Consider the following 18,849-nt stretch of genomic DNA (forward strand, 5'->3'; position numbering starts at 1 on the left):
TAGTGAAATTATATTTAGGCATTATGAAGACCACTAGAAAAATATTTTCCAGAGCAGAATAGATCTTCTGAAGCCTAAAGTCCATGACAAATACCTTTAACAGGTGGGACTTCAGGCTTTTTAGGAGGAGCCACTGGCACTTTCTTTTCAGGAACTACCTCTTTGGGAGCCTCTGGCACTTAAAAGATATTAGCAAAATTACATTTAGAAGTTACGAAGATCACTAGAAAAAATATCTTCAAGAGCAAAAGAATGAGATCTGAAGCCTAAGGTCAGTGGCAACTACCTTTAACAGGTGGGACTTCAGGCTCTTCAAGAGGAGCCAAGGGCACTTTCTCTTCGGGGATAAACTCTTTGGAAGCTTCTGGCACTTAAAAGATATTAGTGAAATTACATTTAGGTGTTATGAAGACCACTAGAACAAAATATTTTCAAGAGCAGAAGAATTAGGTCTTCTGAAGCCTAAAGTCAGTGACAAATACCTTTAACAGGTGGAACTTCAGGTTTTTTAGGAGGCACCACCAACACTTTCTTTTCCGGGATAATCTCTTTGGGAGCTTCGTGCACTTGAAAGATATTAGTATTTTTACACTCAGAAAATACAGAGACGACTAGATAGATACACAGACATTTTCAAGAACAAAAGAGCTCTTCTTTTTCCCCTGAGCCTGAGATCAGTGGTAACAAGTTCCCATAATAGGTGACGTTTCAGGTTTTAGAGGAGGAACTTCTGGTACTTTGTTTTTGGTAGCCATTTCTTTGGGAGATTCAGGCAGTTTGAAGATATTAAAACATTCACACTTGAGTCACAAGAGTCAACACAGACATGATTCACATGTACACATCAAAATAATCTTCAAGGCTGGAAAGGTGGTCCTTTCTATCGCCCCACCCACTATCCCACCATAAGGGGACAGTTAAGAATGTACCTTTGATAGGTACAACTTCAGCCCTTTGGGGAAGATGCATTTTCCTTTCCGTGATAACTGCTTTGAGAGCCTCCGGCACTTTGAAGATATGAATAATTTTACATTTAGAAGTTACAAGAATCAACACAATCAAGAAACACATTTATACAAGAAAAGACATTTTCCCACCCCTCTAAGCTTCCAGCAAGATATACCTTCATCAGGAAGGACTTCGGGCTTTCTGAGAGGAACCACAAGCGTTTTCTGTTCAGGGACAATTTCTTGAAGAGCTTCAGGCACTTTAAGAAATTAGTAGTTTTATGTTTAGTGTTATGCAGATCACTAGGAATAGCAAAAATATTCTCAAAACTAGAAGAGCTAGTTCTTGACCCTGAGAGCATGGTGACTTGTACCTTTAACTGATGGGGGTTCTCTTTTTTTGGAAGGAACTCTCTTTGCAGGAGTAATTTCTTGAGGAACTTCGGGCACTTGAAAGATATTAGTAGTTCACATTTAAGAATTAAAATTATTAATGGAAAACAGTAACCACAATAAGTTAGCAAATATAACCACATTTTCTTCTCTTTCCTCCATCTTCCCTTTGCTCAACCAATAGGCTTAGTCTTTTAAGGGGTTAGTGGATCCTTGAGAAGAGGTGCTCCCCCTCCTCCAGAACCTCACAGAGTTCTTGCGACACTCTACACTCTCATTATAAAGGATTTGTTGAATGAATACTTTCAGCAGGAGGGTTTTCTGTTTTGGCAGAAACAGCCACAAATATTTTCTTTTTAGAGGAAAGTTCTTGTGGAACCTCAGACACTTTAAAGATATTAGTATGTTTATATTTAGAATTTATGAAGAGTATTAGAAAAAAACATAGTTTTAAGAGCAGAGGACATAATTTCTTCTTCCACATTTGTTCAGGGTAACGTACTTTTCATACGTGGAGTTTCTGGCTCTTCAGGTACATCCTCAAACATTTTCATTTCAGGAACAACTTCTTTCATAGCTTCAGGTGCTTTGAAGATATTAGTATTATGGTTAGAGGTTAAAAGGATCAGTGGAGACATTAATTAAATGAGCTGAACCAAAGTGATTTTTATGGCTACAAAGATGATTCCTTTAAAGAATCTGAGAAGGTATAAAATCTTGAGGAGAGGAACCAAATATTAATTGTCTTTGTTTATTATTCTCCAGTTCCCTAGCACCCTGTACATACTAAACACTATTAAATATTATTAAATACCTGAAGGAAGGGATGACAGGATGAATGATACCTTTAGTGAGAGGTATTTCAATTTCAAGGGGAGCAGCCATGGGTGTTTCCTTTACAGGGACAACTTCTCGAGGTGATTCAGGCAGTTTAAAGATATGAATGCATTGTACTTTGGAGTTATGAAGAGGAGTAAAGAGTTTCCATCATAACTGCACATGCAGAACGTTCCAGATGGGAACCTTCTCCCACTCCCTGCCCCCAGAATCAGATTCTTTTGTAGCAGTGTTTTTGGTTATGAGTGGCTGTTTTCTTGGTCACCTCAGACACTATCAATATTAGTAATTTTATTTCTTGGAGTGGTAGATGCATAGAAAATTAGATCATGGAAAGTGGAAACATTGATTATAATTAATGCTATACCTCTGGCTATTACATTGAGAAAAACAAATTACAGCCACTTTGAAAAATCTAGGTTGGCTTTTTTTTGCATCTACACCTTCGACACCTTAAAAAGGTGAGTGTTTTTCCAGTTTAGGAGAGGGGAGAACAACCAAAAGATTCCAGACTGAGAAAAAATATCAAAATATTCAGATATTCTTTAAATTACAGAATACCATGGGTGTTATGATGCAATTATTGTTCCAGAGGTTTTAAAGCTTTTCCATGTTTTGACTTATCTAAAGATATTCAAAATGAAAAAAATGTATGATGCTTGAAAAATAAAAGGCAATGAGAGGAGCAAATGAACATTGAGGGGAGAGTTCCAGCTTTAACTGGAATTATTTTTGCTTTGGTTGGAGGATATTCTGGGAGGTGTTCTAATCTTGTAGAGATATTACAGATCAACTTCACACTGAATTAAATATTTTCTTTTCTTTAAGACATGTTTTGATCATAATGTGTGTATATATGTTTTCTCTGGAGTCCTCTTGAAAATACACTGACTCAACTATCTTTCATGTATATAAGTTAAAGGCATTTTTCCTCTATTGTATCTTGAGTGACTCACTGGGACATGTATACATTTGGATGAGCTTCTATTTGGGGGATCCATCTATGAAATGATTTCCTCTGTAGCCACTGTGGTTTAAAAGATATTAGTATTTTTACATGTGTTAAGTACAACTGCAAACATGAGATTAAAAAGCTGACTTTCTTCCAACTTGTACCTGTTGGTGATGGTGTTTTTCTTCTTTTAACAATGGGAGTTTCTTCCTCTGGAATGACTTCCTTGAAGACTTCAAACTCTTTAAAGATATTAGTATTTGTTTTTTAATTGAGAAAAGGCAAAGGCATAAAGACATGACATACTAAGAAAGTTAGATTTGTTAATATCATTTCAGAGATCTTTATGCTAGAAATGTTATTTTTGTTCTAATATTTTATCTTTGTATATTATATGTGTGGTATTTGACTTTCTTGGGGGCAAGTCATAGATCATTCTTTTTTGTGGGTGTATCAGATCCTTTAAAGACAGTATTTTAACATTAGAGGTTGTGAGAATGTATATTAAACATTAAACATTTTGCAGACTGAAGACAGTATATTTTCTTCTTTAGATTTTCCTAACTAGAGAATTATACCTTCAGTTGGAGGATGTTCTGGAATTTCAGGAATAGCCTCAGGTACCTCCACCTCTGGAAAAACGCCTTTGGTTGTATCAGGTTCTTTAAAGATATTAGTAGGTTTACATTTAAAACTTGTAAAAACAGTAATTTATATAAAGCATGCAATGTTTGAGTCATAAAGCCAAAGATATTCATCTGGGTTTGATGTATTTGAAATATACCTTTCGTTGCTGGTGTTTCTCTCTTTTTAGGAATAGTCACATATATTTTGTCCTCTGGAACAACTTTCTTGGGTGGCTCAGGCACTTAAAAGATATGAGTATAGTTATATTTATAAATGGTGAGGAAACATATGGAGCTTTTTAAAAGGAGCCAAAAAATAGTTTTTCTTCAGACTGGATCATTGTTATATACCTTTTGCTAGTTTGGGTTTTGTCTTTTGAGGTTGAGTCACAAGTACTTTTTCTTCTAGGTCTGCTTCTTCAGATGCTTCATAAACTTTAAAGATATTAGTATTCAGATAATTAGGATGTTTCAAGGTGGATAAAGAATTGTATTAAGAAAAATGTAATACATAATACCACATTCATCACCAAAATTAATAGTAGTACATAGAGGCGAATTAGTGGCTAGAATCCATTGGCTGGGGATAGCCTCATTCCCAGTTTCATGATATAAGACTGTAAGCATTTCTCTATGATCATGATAATAAAATGGATGAATTGTTCAGGCAAGGACTATATAATTCTTCATTTTGCCTTGAGAAAGTTATTGGTAAAATTGTCCTATTGGTCTTATTTTTAATGGATTTGTTCATAAAGAACAGGGAAGATACTGAATTGCACATTGAGAATTCTCCTGTATTTGACCTACTAGAAATTCAGTAAGTCTTTTCCCTTTCTAGAAGCTTCATTATTTATATTTTCAAATCACATCTAATATATGGTTTCACAATTTAATATGAATGTAAAAGCCATTTAGGGCTTGGAGGCAGAAAATTTAAAAAATTAATTATTTAGAAAATAAGGCAAATAAAGACAACAAAAATTTCTCCAGTTTTTAGAAGAAAAACTGGCTGAAAACAATAACTAAAGTCAAGAATAGAAAGAATATTCAAAGGAGGAAGTGATTATATTCTTTTATCCCAACTTAGTATATATAACAGGATGAACAACAAAAAAGTTGAGTTTCATCAGGAAATTTTTTAGATTTAAAAAAATGGAAGAGGGCTGGGTGTAGTGGCTCATGCCTATAATCCCAGCACTTTGGGAGGCTGAGGAGGGTGGATCACCTGAGCTCAGGAGTTTGAGACCAGCCTGACCAACATGGTAAAACCCCATCTCTACTAAAAATACACAAAATTAGCCGGGCTTTGTGGTGGGCGCCTATAATCTCAGCCACTTGGGAGGCGGAGGCAGGAGAATAGCTTGAACCCAGGAGGCAGAGGTTGCAGTGAACCAAGATTGCACACTCCAGTCTGGGTGTGACAGAGTGAGATTCCATCTCAAAAAAAAAAAAAAAAAAAAAAGGAAGAATATTTTGACTACTGTCATTTTTACTATTCAGGTTGTTGAACAGTATTCTATTCACAATATTTTACTATTTGGATTATTTCATCATTCAAATTATTTAATCCTAATTTTGTATCAAAGCAAAAAAAAAAAAAAGTATTGATAATTCTTTTGAGGTTTGAGTGGCCTTGTAAACCTACGGTCCTTTGAGCAGTTTTGCCAAAATGTTTCCAATTATGGTTGTCAAGAGTAAAAAAATAATAATGGTGAAACATTTTGATTTTATAAAATCCAATTAAAATATTTTTACGGAGTTAAAGTAAGTTACTTCATGATCTGAGAAAATAAATTGCTTCAAAGCAAAAGACACTTGCATACTGAATAGGTTAGGCAAATTTAACAAGACAAATGACTTTTCTAAAATCACACACTATGGTAAGTATAGTATTTCTTTTTTAAATTGGTGAGGAAATATAGTTTGTCTGAAGATAGTAGACACAAAGATTATTTGAGTCATATATTTTTGGCATGTTAGGCTTTTACAAGAGTTTAGTGTATTTACTTTTCAAAGCTATAAAGACTAACACAGTGAATTTAAGGACACGAATGAAACCAAAAAGAATCACTAATTTTTCTACACTCACTGTACATCTCTGTGTCTTCAGAAATAACAATAGGTGATTTTTCTTCTTGAATACTTTTCTTAGGCATTCCAGGAACTTTAAAGATATTAATTGTTATAAATAACAAATATAAGATACAAAATATAAGGATTTAATGTCACACGCATTCACTTTAAACCATGAAAAACTAAACCAAGAGTTATTTCATGTTGTGATTAGCATCACTGTATACCTTTAGCTGGTGGAACTTCAGGCTTTTTAGGAACAGCTTCACGAACTTTTTCTTCTGGGACAATTTTCTTGGGTACTTCGGGTGCTTTAAAGATATTTATTTATCTTAGTTTTTCAGAACATTATCGTTGGGTGTAAACATATCAAGCCTAGAAGGGGCATCTAACAAGGAGAATGTCAAAAACCCCCCAATTATAAGTCAACTATAAGTCAAATGTAGTCAGTGCATTTCTCTGAATTGCCTTGTCGAGGAGTTCTTGATTCATTATATCAGAAACACTTTGCTTTTTGGAGATAGTATCATTTTCTATTGTCATTTAGAGCGCACTTTTTTTTTTTTTTTTTTCAGAGCTACTTCAGAAGAGCTTCCAAAATGAATTATTTTTGAAAGAGAAGTTTGAGGGATCAATATTACTTAGTTATTAAATAAGAGGATCAATACAAATGATAACTTTGGGCTTATGTCTTTATGCCTAAAGCATTGCCTCAAAAGACAGGATTATGTTATAGAACATAAATTGAAGTTTATGTCATCTTGTGGCATTGAGAGGAGAATGGTCTCTCTTACATAGTAAGTGAATAAAAGAGGATTTTACATTAATGATGAATCAGAAAAGGCAGTTACCTTTAGTTGGTGGAACTTTGGGTTCTTCAGGAACACGTACTTTTTCTTCTACCACAATTTTCTTAGGCACCTCTGGTACTTTAAAGATAATAGTAATAATTTCTTTTATTTTTAAATATTCTTTTAAATAGCAATTTTTTAACAAGCAGAGCATAAGAGAGATATAAACACAGAACAGAATGCAGCGACAATATAAAATACAGGCATCACTTTATCAAATACATTACAGTATTTCAAATGCATTGAATTAAAAAAAATATATTAACAAGAATCCAGGGGAATTTCACGTTAGAATGGTAAGAACTTGAGAAGAAAAATTAACAGTACACCTTCAGGTGGTGCTATTACTGTTTGTTTTTGTGGAAGAGTTGGTACCTTCTCTTCAGTGATAACTTTCTTGCATGTTTCAGGGACTTTAAAGATATAAGTTTATATTATTTATTGTATACTTTTTTATTTCTATTGTGAAATTTAAGAGATTTACAAAAATGAACAAAGTAGGAACATTAAACACATATTCACTATGTATTTATATTTGCCAGGTTAATATAATTAATAATAAATAGAAAAACATGTGTGTATCAGCAAGCACGTTAGTGAATATGTAATCAAACAGCACCAAAGAAGGAGATCTGGGCTCACTATTTGGTTACTAGAGATATATGCTTTGGTTGTTTTAGGTATAACAACAGTGACTGTCTTTTTTTGGGAGAACTTCCCTTGGACCCTCAGCTGCTTTAAAGATATTAGTTTGTTTTAGACATGTCAGAAACAAGAAATACAGAAGAAAGACATCAAGTGGAATGCAAACTTGTGCTTATAAAGTAACCAAGGTGCTATTGTATGTAAAGTTAAGTAGTAATTTTTCACCAAGTAGATACCTTTAGCTGGTGGCTCTTTTCGAGGAACGACTTTAGTGGGCGGTTTTTTTGGAGGGATGATTTTCTCAGATATCTCAGGCCCTTCAAAGATATTAGTATTTTGGTTTAGAATGAACTTTTGAAGTATTTTGGAGCACTACTACTAAAGTTAGTACAATGAGGGGTCACAAAATTCTTTATATTTGTTGAATTTATAACACATTTATTTCCAAAAGAGCTTTGATTTGCTAAATATCATGTATATTGTAATTTTCTATATATGCTAAACACATACACACACATATTCCTTCATATTGCATATATATTATTAATTTGTGCAAGATCTAGAGTGGTATTGCAGATAACTTATTTGTGCTATAGTTTGTCTTCATAGTATGCTAGAATACAGGTGCCATTAACAATATTTCACTTCCTTAATGTTGTTTCTCTAATAAAAGTATCATAAACTGGCAAAAGCTTTTGATAAGTAATTCTCAGTTTGTGAACAGTTTGACTGAAATGTTAACAAAGCAGTGGTTATTTTGCCTGAGCATATAAATTCCTCAGTGAACTGAGGAGTTTCTTTTTCCTTTAACCAATGACACTGGTCAGTTATTTTGGTACCTGTAACAATTGTGTAACATTCTTAGTCAAATTTAAAAAATAATCTCCAAATTCATACAGTGACCTCCTTCGATAAGTAGATCTCAAATATTACTATCATCTACTAAAAATTATACTCCGTGTGGTTAAGAGATATTAATCTTCATGTCAACTAGTTTAAACTCAAGTTTAAAGTATTTTATGGGGTTTCTAATCTTCCATACTGAACATAAAATTTACTTTCAAAGGAAAGTTAGAGCAAGATATAAGAATTTGTATTATTTGAAGAATTCCCTATACCTTTAGGTGGAGCTTTTGGTTTTTCATATACTTCCACTTCTTCAGCCTCAAAAACTTCTATTACCCTATGTACTTCTTCAACTCTGTGTTCTTCTTCAACTCTATGTTCTTCTACTTTGACGAATTCTTCTACTTCATGAAACTCATCTTCTTCAAAATATTCTTCAACTTCATGGAACTCTTCTTCTTCTGGAATTTCTTCCACTTCTGCTTCTACTACTTCTAATTCTAGTCTTTCTTTTACTACTTCCTCTTGGTGGAAGGCAACTGATACTTTTTCTTCAAGGACAGTTCTCCCTGAAAGAGCATCTATTTTAAAAGACTTATTTTTTTAAACACTGAAGAAATAAAGATGTACATTCAAATATATATTTTTAAAACTGAATAAAGGCTTGCATGCAACAATACATGAAAATCCAAGATCTTTTCAAAAATACCTTTAGCTGGGGGAATAGCTTCTTTTTTATGCACAAGGACTTTCTTTTCTGGGACTTTCTTTTCTGGGACTTTCTTTGGTACTTCAGGCACTTTAAAGATACAGTTTTAATGTTTAGGAGTGTTGAGAGCAAGCTTTCATAGACAAAAGTCATCAAAAGCAATCAAGACACAGAGACATGAAACATAAAAGTCTTAACGCAAAAAGACAGAAGAGGAAGTCAGGTTTAAAAGAGAAGATGTACCTTTGGCTGGGGGTGCCTCTTTTTTCTGAACAGGAACAGGTACTTTTTCCTCAGGAATTTTCTTTGGCACTTTAAAGATATTAGGTGTTTTAGTTAGCTGAGAATGCTTAATAACACACATAAAATAAAAACACCAGAGACAACACCAACGTTACAATAACTAAGGTTTTTCAGAAGTCACTCTGTACTGTGGGACATCCATTTTAGAGGCAATAAAGCTACTTTCTCAAATCACTCATTTGTCCTAACATTCCTATAGAGGAAGAAATGTCCACCAAGTACCTGTGCCATTCTTTTTTTTTTCTTTTCATAACAGGGATTACCAATACGAACCCACTTTTACTATTTTTAACTTGATGAAGGCTTTTTTGAAGTGATTACCATTGTAGAGTATTTAAGCCCTGACATTGGCCTCACTTTCTGCTGTGCACTCTTATATTAGCTGAGGAGTCTGCTGTGATAGGGACAGCATAATCTAACTGCTTAAGAGCACTATCTGAAGCATTAAGTGAATTAGGAAGCAGGGAAAAGTAGACATTTTGTAATAACCTTGAATGCTTGGGTTAAACATTACAAAAGGGACGTGAGGCTCTTTAAAATGGTTATTATCCAAGCATTAGATTTTTTCCATAAAATAATAAATATAGTAAAATAATTATTATAACACATACGAAAACTCCACTTATGGAATAATCCAGAATGTGGGGAAGAGGGATCCATTGCTATGTGTATAAGTATTGAGAGACATACTAATACATTAAAATTCTCAGCTAGTTAAGAAGCTTCTAGAATAATTCATACATAAACACATGTACACAATTATTCGTTAACATCCTAGAAAAGATTAAAGAACTGGAATGAGTTATATTTTTATTGGTCCTTAATCAGTTCGCTATCTAAATGATTATAAGAAAGCAGTCAAAAAAGACAATGTTGCTTTTTAGAAAGAAAATTAATGGGAATTTAAAGATATTAATAATGAGGATTTGATATACCTTTAGCTGGTGGTGCCTCCACTTTTTTAGGAACAGGAGTAGGTGCTTCAGGTAGTGCTTTCTTAATCACTTCAGGCACTTAAAAGAAATTTTATGAACATTTTGAAAAGTGGCATGTAATGAGCAGACCACCACCCATATACCAATAAATAAATAAATATCACAAAACATTGACTTATTTTTAAAAGATATTAGCAACCTAAATGGTAATAATAAATGTGGAGTAGGAACCCTAGAGGTGTAAAGGATATTACTTAGAATAAGCAAATATAATACCAGTTACGCAAAAGATTATCACACTCTTCAGGAATAATAAGTTAAAGATTTTTCTAAAAAATGAACACTTTCACCACAGAAATAGATTCCCCTCATATTAATATTAAAAACAAAATTAAGGATTGAAATCTAGGAGAAACTATTACAGTAGGGCCTGGTCAGAAAAAAATTAAATCGCCAACAACAAAATAGTAATCTCTCATTCTTAGTTGTATTGCAGATGCTGTAGAAAAATTTAGGGTAAAAAAAGGACACATAGATTCAGGTGCCAGGAATAATTAATCTTCACTTTATCATGGATATGATAAAGAAAAGCATACTGGTGAGTATTAGATTTAGATAACTTCTGAGAAAGATTTGGAACACCGAATGTTTTAAATGTTCAACTCTTAAAAGCGGCTATACCTCTAGGTGGTGCCACCTCTTCAACTTCCTCTATGCTAGGTGGTTCTTCTGGGATTTCTTCTTCTGGAATAGGCTCTTCTTCAGGCTCCTCAGTCACTTTAAAAAGATTATTATTTTGTAAATTATTTTTATAATTATTCTGAATATTAGACTACAGTGATAATATCGAAAACTGCTCAGCCTTCAAAACACTTGTGTAAACTCACTAGTCCTTAAAAAATCTCTACTGGGTCTTCAAAATATGTTAGGCCTATCGCAGCATTTGTGAACTGGAAAGGACTTCAGATAATTTAGTTAAAATTATTATTGTTATTTTTTTTTTAATGAAAGACTTGTTTGAAGTCAAACAGCCACTTGGGGTAGAAGTCAGATTTTCTGCACCAGTTACTCAGGCTTAACTGGAATTTCTCTTGGATAAGCTTATTTTACAATTTCCTACTAAGTCATTTGATGAAAAATTTCCCACAGCAAATACAGTTTCCCTTCATGAATTCTAATTAAAATAAAACAAATAACAGACAAACAGGCTGAACATGCAAGAAGGAGATTCAAATAATATTAATTTGCCTGCTCAATTTTTATTAGGTTAATAATAATTTATTTTAGAATCTGAATATGTTGATTTCCCGGGGTAAATTGTACATTTACCTACTTTAAATATTAGACAATAATAAGACAAAGATGACTTTGCAATGTTATTTTCTTAGAAAGTTATCTACCTTCAACTGGTAGAACTTCCTCTTCTTTAGGAAGAATGATTCGTTTTTCTTCTACCTTCTTAGGCACCTCAGGAACTTGAGAGACATTGATTATTTTAGACACTTAAAATGCAAGAACCAAAGAAGAATAAAGACCAAGTTTCCAGTTTCCAGCATAAGAGAGTAAATATCAAAAGGCACATACACAAGATGAAACATTGACATTTCACAGAATCAGTTAATGAGAAAAGAATAAAAAGTTTGTGGTTTAAGATTAAGGGTTTATTAAAGAGAAATTCTACTTTTTACTACTGGAGTCTCCATTTCTTTTTTCTTTTTCTTTTTTTTCTTTTGGTAGGAAGAAATGGGTACTTCAGGGACTAGTTCCTTAGTTATTTCTGGCTCTTTAAAGATATATTTTTATTTTGTAGAAACAACATACATAGAGAAACAATGTAAAACACACCAATACCAAGTGAAAAAATGGACACAACACAAACTTGGGTGCAACAGAGTCACAAATGACGAATGTGAATGACAGACCATACAACGCACACATTTATGTTGAACGTCCTGTGTGGATAGAACCACCGTTCAACATCGGTGCAGCAAACACATCCCTGTTACGGGATGATGTACCTTTGGCAGGAGGCGCCACTGCTTTCTTAAGACCAGGAGGAGGGACCTTCTTTTCTGGCTCAGGTTTCTTAGGTACCACAGGCACTTTAAAAATATTATTTTATTTTATAAGTTCAATTTCAGAAACACAAAGACAAGTAGACATAGCAGTAATATAAGTTGTACTAACAAATACGGAAACAGGACATTTTGATTTTTACAGGTGAAGGAAGGAAATGGCGTGGTCTAATTTACTTCAGAATAGCAATACCTTTGGCAGGGGGAGCCTCCTCTTTCTTGGGAATGACCACTTTCTTCTCTGTCACTTTCTTCTTAATCTCAGGCACTTTAAAGACATCATTTCATGACAAGAATTTATTTTGAAGGACAAAAAAAGAGAGAAACCAAGAAGTCCCCACACCCAGAAAGACCAACATGCAACAGTCACTCAAGACAGGTCTGTAATGCAAGTTGGGAGCCCAAATATTATAATGTAATTGGGAGTTGTAAAGCAAGGAACCAGCAGCATATGTCATTATCAGAGGACAGATGCTATTAGGGTGGTGCAAAAATAATTGCGGTTTTGACATTACTTTTAATGGTAAAAACCACAATTACTTTTGCAACAAACTAATATCATTTCATCCATTTAAATTTCATTAGTAATTTATTGTCTAGAAAGTATTTCTGAATCGTTGATATCCAATAAAAGATCAGCTTTACTATTTCATTTGATTATATAACTATATGGCCTGATGGGAGGGTTATGCTGATTTTAAGTAGCCATGTCAGCACCTTTTGTAGAAAATATTATTGAGCTTTAAAGCACAAATGTATTAATTCTGTCCTGTACTATGAGCTGACTGAATATGTTAAATCTGGATACTATTCATTCAATGATAGACTACTTTAATAACTTACTTTATTTTATCCTCACCATAATAGCTGAACCCATTAAGACTGATATTAGCATCCCCAATTTACAGGAAAATAACTTCAGGCTCAGGTTGGTTAAAGGATTTGCTGAGAGTAATACAACAAGGTGTAAAGTCAACACTAAAATCAAAACCTGTTGGGCTGCCCTTTATATATATGTATTAGAAGACATAACTATTATTCTGTGTTTTGGTAAATACATTCATCTTTTTTTCTTTTTAGCCTGGTGTTAAATACGCATTTAATATAAATGGTTGAAGCATGAAATTTAAGAATATTTATTCATAACTTTTTTGATATGTTTAAATATATAGTATACTTATTCATGTATATTTAAATATATCTCCATGAAAACTATGATGTTTAATCAAATGATAGGAAATTAGAACTTTTCTATGAGTTTTGGGACAATGCTTCCTTTCATCTTTGTTCTTGAATCCTGTTTTTCATCTAATGAAAAAAGTAGGTATCAGTGTTCCTGAACATCGTTAGAAGTAAATATGTAAGTGGGTGATTGTCCATTTTATAAATATAATTTTTCCTAAAACCCAGTTTCATCATAATTTATGTGGTGAAGCTATGGGTGAAGAATATGTATTCACTTTGGGGAGGTGTACCTTTGGGTGGTGGTGGAGGTTCCACTTTTTTAGGAGCGGGAACAGGGACTTTCTTCTCTGGTACAGGTTTCTTTGGCACTTCAGGCACTTAAAAACATTTCATTTGAAGGCATTAAAAACCACATATACATGGTCGTGTATATATATATAAGAAAGAGACACATGAGAGTAAGACCACAAACAAGTAAACATAATACGTGATTTGAAAAGACATTTAGATAATTTACAATAGACAGATACACAAGGCAGACACACAATAATAACAGCACAAATGTCTGGAATGTTTTCTAAGATTTAGGTGGTCAATTACAGAGGGTAAAGCATTATAGATAAAACTGGAGATGAACAAAAGGATGGAAAAGCAGAATTCAACACAAAAAAGGCCTTGATGATTCCAAGAAGAGCTGCCATACCTGCTGCAGGTACTGGCACCTTAGGTTTAACTTCTGGAAGGACTTCTTCTTCAGGTACAAATTCTTCTTCCTCAGGTACATATTCTTCTTCAGGAGGAACTTCCTCTTCCTCAGGTGGAATTTCCTCTTCTTCAGGTAGAACTTCCTCTTCCTCAGATAGAACTTCCTCTTCCTCAGGTAGAACTTCCTCTTCAGGAACAATTTCTTCTTCAAATGGAACTTCCTCTTCCTGAGGTAGAGCTACAGGAACTGGTTCACGTTTCTTTGGCACTTTAAAGATATTGATTCAAGGGTAGAAACATCACTTTTATGTAAAATATTCAAAACAATGAAGAAGCTTATGAAAGACAAATATTCTGTGATCACAAAGCATCGATTATCATCAACATAAAAACTAAGCATTAATTACAATTAGTAAGGCTGTATAACACCAGTTAGTTTTCTCTTTTACTATGGCTCTGTTACAGATTAATGTACCTTTGGGTGGTGGTGCTTCCACTTTTTTCGGAACAGGTGTTGGTTTCTTTTCTTCTGGGATGAGCTTCTTGGGCACCTCTGGCACTTTAAAGATATTTTTTGTATTTAGGAATATGTTCTCTTACAATGTCTTAGAGCAATAGATATGAAAAAGAATTGCAAAATACCTGACATATTTCTAACAAGATAGACACTTTAAAAATGTACAATGTAACGGGGAAATTTGTGTATGAGTATACATAGATGTGCATTTTTCCCCCAAGTACTTTAAATGATGAAATGATGTACCTTTCGCAGGTGGAGCCTCCACTTTCTTAGGAACAGGAACTGGCACCTTCTTCTCAGGCACAGGTTTCTTGGGTACCTCTGGCACTTTAAAGAAATGATTTAGAGAAAAACTTCATACAACTTAAAAATATTGATTCCAAGCATAGTTTCAAAAGATTAAAGTAAGGTAATAAAAGTATGACAAAGATATTCCAAGAAGCATTTTCTTTTTAAAACAAAATATTTAATTTTCTCTAAAGAGTTGCATCCCAAAGAGTTCAGAGTTAAACCAATTAATTTTTTACTCATATGCAAATGTAAAATAAAAAAATTGCAACATTACAAGTTCATGTACCTTTGGCAGGTGGAGCTTCCACCTTTTTAGGAGCTGGTACTGGTACTTTCTCCTCTGGTACAGGTTTCTTGGGCACTTCAGGAACTTCAAAGATATCAGATAGAGTTAGTGTCACATTTTTCATCCATAGCTAAGATTTTAAGGCTGGCAATGTAAGGCCTTAATTGAAGCAGCATAGATATTCTATCAATTTCACTTTAAGACGGAAAATTCTAATAGCCACTAAACAAAGACCAGAAAATACACAAAAATTAAAATAAAAAACACTGAAAAAAAGTGGACTGGTGATAAAGACAAGACACAATGCCTGATAAATGATGGTTTTGTCCATTTTGATATGCAAAAAGAATATTTTACTTGAAGAACTTTCCACTAAAGAGGAGGAGCCAACCATTGAGCATAAGGAAAATTTGATGGTAAAATTGAGAGATGAATACCGGGTAAACTGCTCCTGTGGCCAGTTGAGAGGTTCTTGTCATGGCATTAGTGTTGTTAATATTGTCATGGGGAAAGATCTGCTATGGCTCACCAAGTTATGCTACATGGTGAATTATCATGCTAGTCCATTGATGGATTATAAGGATGTACCTTTTGCTGGCGGAGCCTTCTCCTTTTTAGGAATAAGCACAGGAAGTTTCTCCTCTGGCTTCTTAGGAACCTCAGGCACTTTAAAGATATTGTTTATTGTTAAGTTCTAACTACTAGTAACAACACATCCATATAAAGCACAGCTAATGGTTTTTAACAACAGATAGTGACACACACACAAGGTTTTGAACTCAGAAGAAAGTTAACTATTTCTAGGCAGATGAAGTCTCTTAGATACCCATCAATGAATGGTGGTGTACCTTTTGCCGGTGGAGCTTCCTTCTTTTTGGGAACAGGAACAGGTTTCTTCTCTTCTGGAACAGGTTTCTTGGGTAACTCAGGCACTTTAAAGATATTATTAAGAATATTGGAAATTTTGCAAGAAAGAAATAAAATGTGAAAAGCACCGGTAGAGACCATATTTCAGCATCTAAAAATATCTGGTTTAAAGTAAGCAATCATCAGTGCTGCTAATAACCCCCAGAATCTGACCAAATCAGACCCCCAAACTCCAAAGATGCTGTTGCACATCCCTTTGCAGGAGGCATCATCTACCTTTGACTGGTATCACTGGCACCACTTCTTCCTCAGTCATGAACTCCTCTTCTTCATGAATGTACTCTTCTTCTTCTTCTACAAAATATTCTTCTACATGGGTTACTACTTCCTCTTCAAAGGCAACCTCTTCTGGTTCAAGTTCTTTAGGCATTTCTGGCACTTTAAAGATATTATCTTTAAGTTGGACCTTTGCCAATGACTCAGCAAAATTAAGACACCTTAGAAACATAGGCCCATTTATAACAGAAGAAAGGACAAGATTTACTTTTCCCACAAAAGTTTTCACACACAGAACTGAAGAGTAATTCAACAGCAAAAGACGAACAACACATTAAAATGAGTGCCATTAGGTACCTCTAACAGGTGGTGCTACTTCTTTTCTAGGGACAGGTACTTTTTCTTCTGCGACAACCCTCTTGGGCTTCGTGGGCACTTGAAATATTAAGTATAAGGAAATTTTATTGTTGGGAAAAGGCCACCCAGCCAATGCTTGCTTTGCTGTACTTTAAGCAGATAGAATAATGTATCTCCCTCTAATGAGATAGATATGCGATTGTTCCTCTTTAAGAAACTATGTACTCTCCGTGGAAAGGATTCTGAGCTTCATAGAAATACAGATACACAGAAGTACCCAAGTAAACAAAGTAGCAGAGCCCAAATGTGAAATCAGGTTTAGTGTTCAAATATCTCTGCTTGAAAGAAATATCCTTTCCTGAAAAGTGAAATTTACTTCTCAATTAGTAAACTTCACACTTAGTATGAATCAGGGGGGAAAATGACTGGAAACTGGTTAGCTTTAAAAAACATCTTCAAAATGAATTTAGAATGAATAAACAGTTACCAAAGTTTGGTGAATATTATGGTATCATTACATTGTTTAGGTAAATCAGGAATATGCCAAATGGTCACTGATTCTAAACCCAAACATTCTATTTTATATGTATTGTAGCCATGTGGTAGGACACAGCCATTGTCTAACAGGCTATGGATGTATTTTGAAATAATTTTTCCTTTTAAAGGTATTATCTTCTTATCCTGTATTTACAGATTTTTACATTCAACATTCTGCAGACAACTAATTTAAAAGACAAGAAACAACAAAACAAAATGAATCATAGTTACATTAATTTCAAAAGAAGCATCAGAAAAGATCACAATTGAGGAAGGAAATCATTATACCTTTAGCAGCGGGTTCAGTCACCTGCTCTTTTTCACGTTTGGTAATTGAAATACGTATTTTTTCCTCAACAACTTTCTTTGGTTCTTCAGGCACTTTAAAGATATTAATTATTAAAGGGCATTAAAACCAATTCCTTGAATACTATGTAATAAATACACATAAAAAACCAAATATAAGAATCAGGACAAGAACATCCTACTCAGCAAAAACACAGAACATCAGATTGGCTAGGAAGACATGATTTTAGAACATACATAACAAAGTTGTTTTTGGTGATTATTACTCAGTAATGTACCTTTGGGTGGTGGAGGTTTGAGTTTCTTAGGAATGGGCACTGGTACTTTTTCTTCAGGGACAGCTTTCTTCGGCACTTTAAAATATCAATATTAAGAGATTTTAAAACTTGAAACAGATTTCTCAAGGCTAGTAAGAACAAAAAGTTAAGAAAGACAAATACAACATAATATTCCCAAACACACACATAATTTGTACACTGCCACTTTTACATATATTTTTATAGTAGGACAGACATGGAGGAAACAAAGATCTCTTACAGGTAATAATGTTTTTTTCACTCTACCTTTAGCTGGTGGGGCCTTTGGTTTTGTGGGAACTGGTTCTTCTGGGACAGGCTTTACAGGGATAGGCTTCTCTGGTTCTTTAAAAGTACATACAAGGTATTTCATGTTAGACTTTAGAACATAAGTTTAAACATTTCTTAAAAGGAATTAAATAATTGAAATACCTTTTATCTACAGTATAGCCATAGCCTATTGAGGTAGGCAAGAATCAGAGGTCCAAGCAGAACAAGCTCATATTGCCCTTTCCTTCTTGCTATTTTCTTTAATTAGGTAATTCTTACATGTTAAAATTCTCATTTCACTTCAGGTAGATAAATTCCTGGCTAAAACTCCCCTATAATATGGGTTTCTTAAAGCTATCCATAAGACTATGTAGAATGTTCTCAAAGTTGGGCTATGAAACATCAGAGACTGAATAAGTGAAATAATATTGATTTATTTCAAAATTACAATAGAAATTTATTCTTTGAGTGAAATAAACTCTTTGAAGCCCAAAATATATGCCTACAAATTTGACCTTCATTAGGTAAAACACAACAGCTTGTGTTAGCTTACATGCCTGTCTTTACTTTTGAAGTAGTCATTGTCAAGTGTTGATAATGGGAACCCTGTGGGTAAATATATTTTCTCAATAGCCTATCGTACTCCATAATAGCAAGCTTTAGAATAAAAGATGTTCAGAAATTTTTAACCATGTCCTAGAACGATCATGGGCACTTGAAGATAAACTTGTAACCTTTTTGAAAAAGAAACTTAATGA

The 18,849-nt window shown here is 33.9% G+C and overlaps 1 protein-coding gene across 10 annotated transcripts in view; it reads right to left on the reverse strand.

The window, feature by feature from the left end:
• LOC105468968 (titin) overlaps positions 1–18,849 on the reverse strand; it is a 272,665-nt gene that overhangs the window by 129,700 nt on the left and 124,116 nt on the right. For 4 of the 10 annotated variants that reach the window (XM_071073841.1, XM_071073840.1, XM_071073839.1 and 1 more), the window contains exons 134-156: positions 18,089–18,166; positions 17,804–17,878; positions 17,508–17,600; positions 16,683–16,760; positions 16,326–16,487; positions 16,031–16,114; positions 15,771–15,848; positions 15,183–15,266; positions 14,849–14,932; positions 14,561–14,644; positions 14,084–14,353; positions 13,671–13,757; positions 12,389–12,463; positions 12,139–12,222; positions 11,521–11,595; positions 10,802–10,897; positions 10,121–10,198; positions 9,126–9,194; positions 8,883–8,972; positions 8,446–8,742; positions 7,564–7,644; positions 6,683–6,760; positions 6,059–6,142 (exon numbers count right to left, since the gene is read on the reverse strand). In XM_071073841.1, coding sequence (XP_070929942.1) covers positions 6,059–6,142; positions 6,683–6,760; positions 7,564–7,644; positions 8,446–8,742; positions 8,883–8,972; positions 9,126–9,194; positions 10,121–10,198; positions 10,802–10,897; positions 11,521–11,595; positions 12,139–12,222; positions 12,389–12,463; positions 13,671–13,757; positions 14,084–14,353; positions 14,561–14,644; positions 14,849–14,932; positions 15,183–15,266; positions 15,771–15,848; positions 16,031–16,114; positions 16,326–16,487; positions 16,683–16,760; positions 17,508–17,600; positions 17,804–17,878; positions 18,089–18,166 — 2,364 coding nt within the window. Of the gene's footprint in view, positions 1–94; positions 179–286; positions 371–482; positions 567–929; positions 1,008–1,123; positions 1,208–1,321; positions 1,397–1,842; positions 1,927–3,293; positions 3,372–3,707; positions 3,792–3,913; positions 3,998–4,106; positions 4,191–5,847; positions 5,923–6,058; positions 6,143–6,682; positions 6,761–7,563; positions 7,645–8,445; positions 8,743–8,882; positions 8,973–9,125; positions 9,195–10,120; positions 10,199–10,801; positions 10,898–11,520; positions 11,596–12,138; positions 12,223–12,388; positions 12,464–13,670; positions 13,758–14,083; positions 14,354–14,560; positions 14,645–14,848; positions 14,933–15,182; positions 15,267–15,770; positions 15,849–16,030; positions 16,115–16,325; positions 16,488–16,682; positions 16,761–17,507; positions 17,601–17,803; positions 17,879–18,088; positions 18,167–18,849 lie in introns of all 10 variants that reach the window. The other 6 variants (XM_071073834.1, XM_071073835.1, XM_071073836.1 and 3 more) reach the window with 6 other exon arrangements.

The sequence above is a fragment of the Macaca nemestrina genome, chromosome 11, assembly GCF_043159975.1.
Source record: "Macaca nemestrina isolate mMacNem1 chromosome 11, mMacNem.hap1, whole genome shotgun sequence".
NCBI classification, from domain to species: Eukaryota; Metazoa; Chordata; class Mammalia; order Primates; family Cercopithecidae; genus Macaca; species Macaca nemestrina.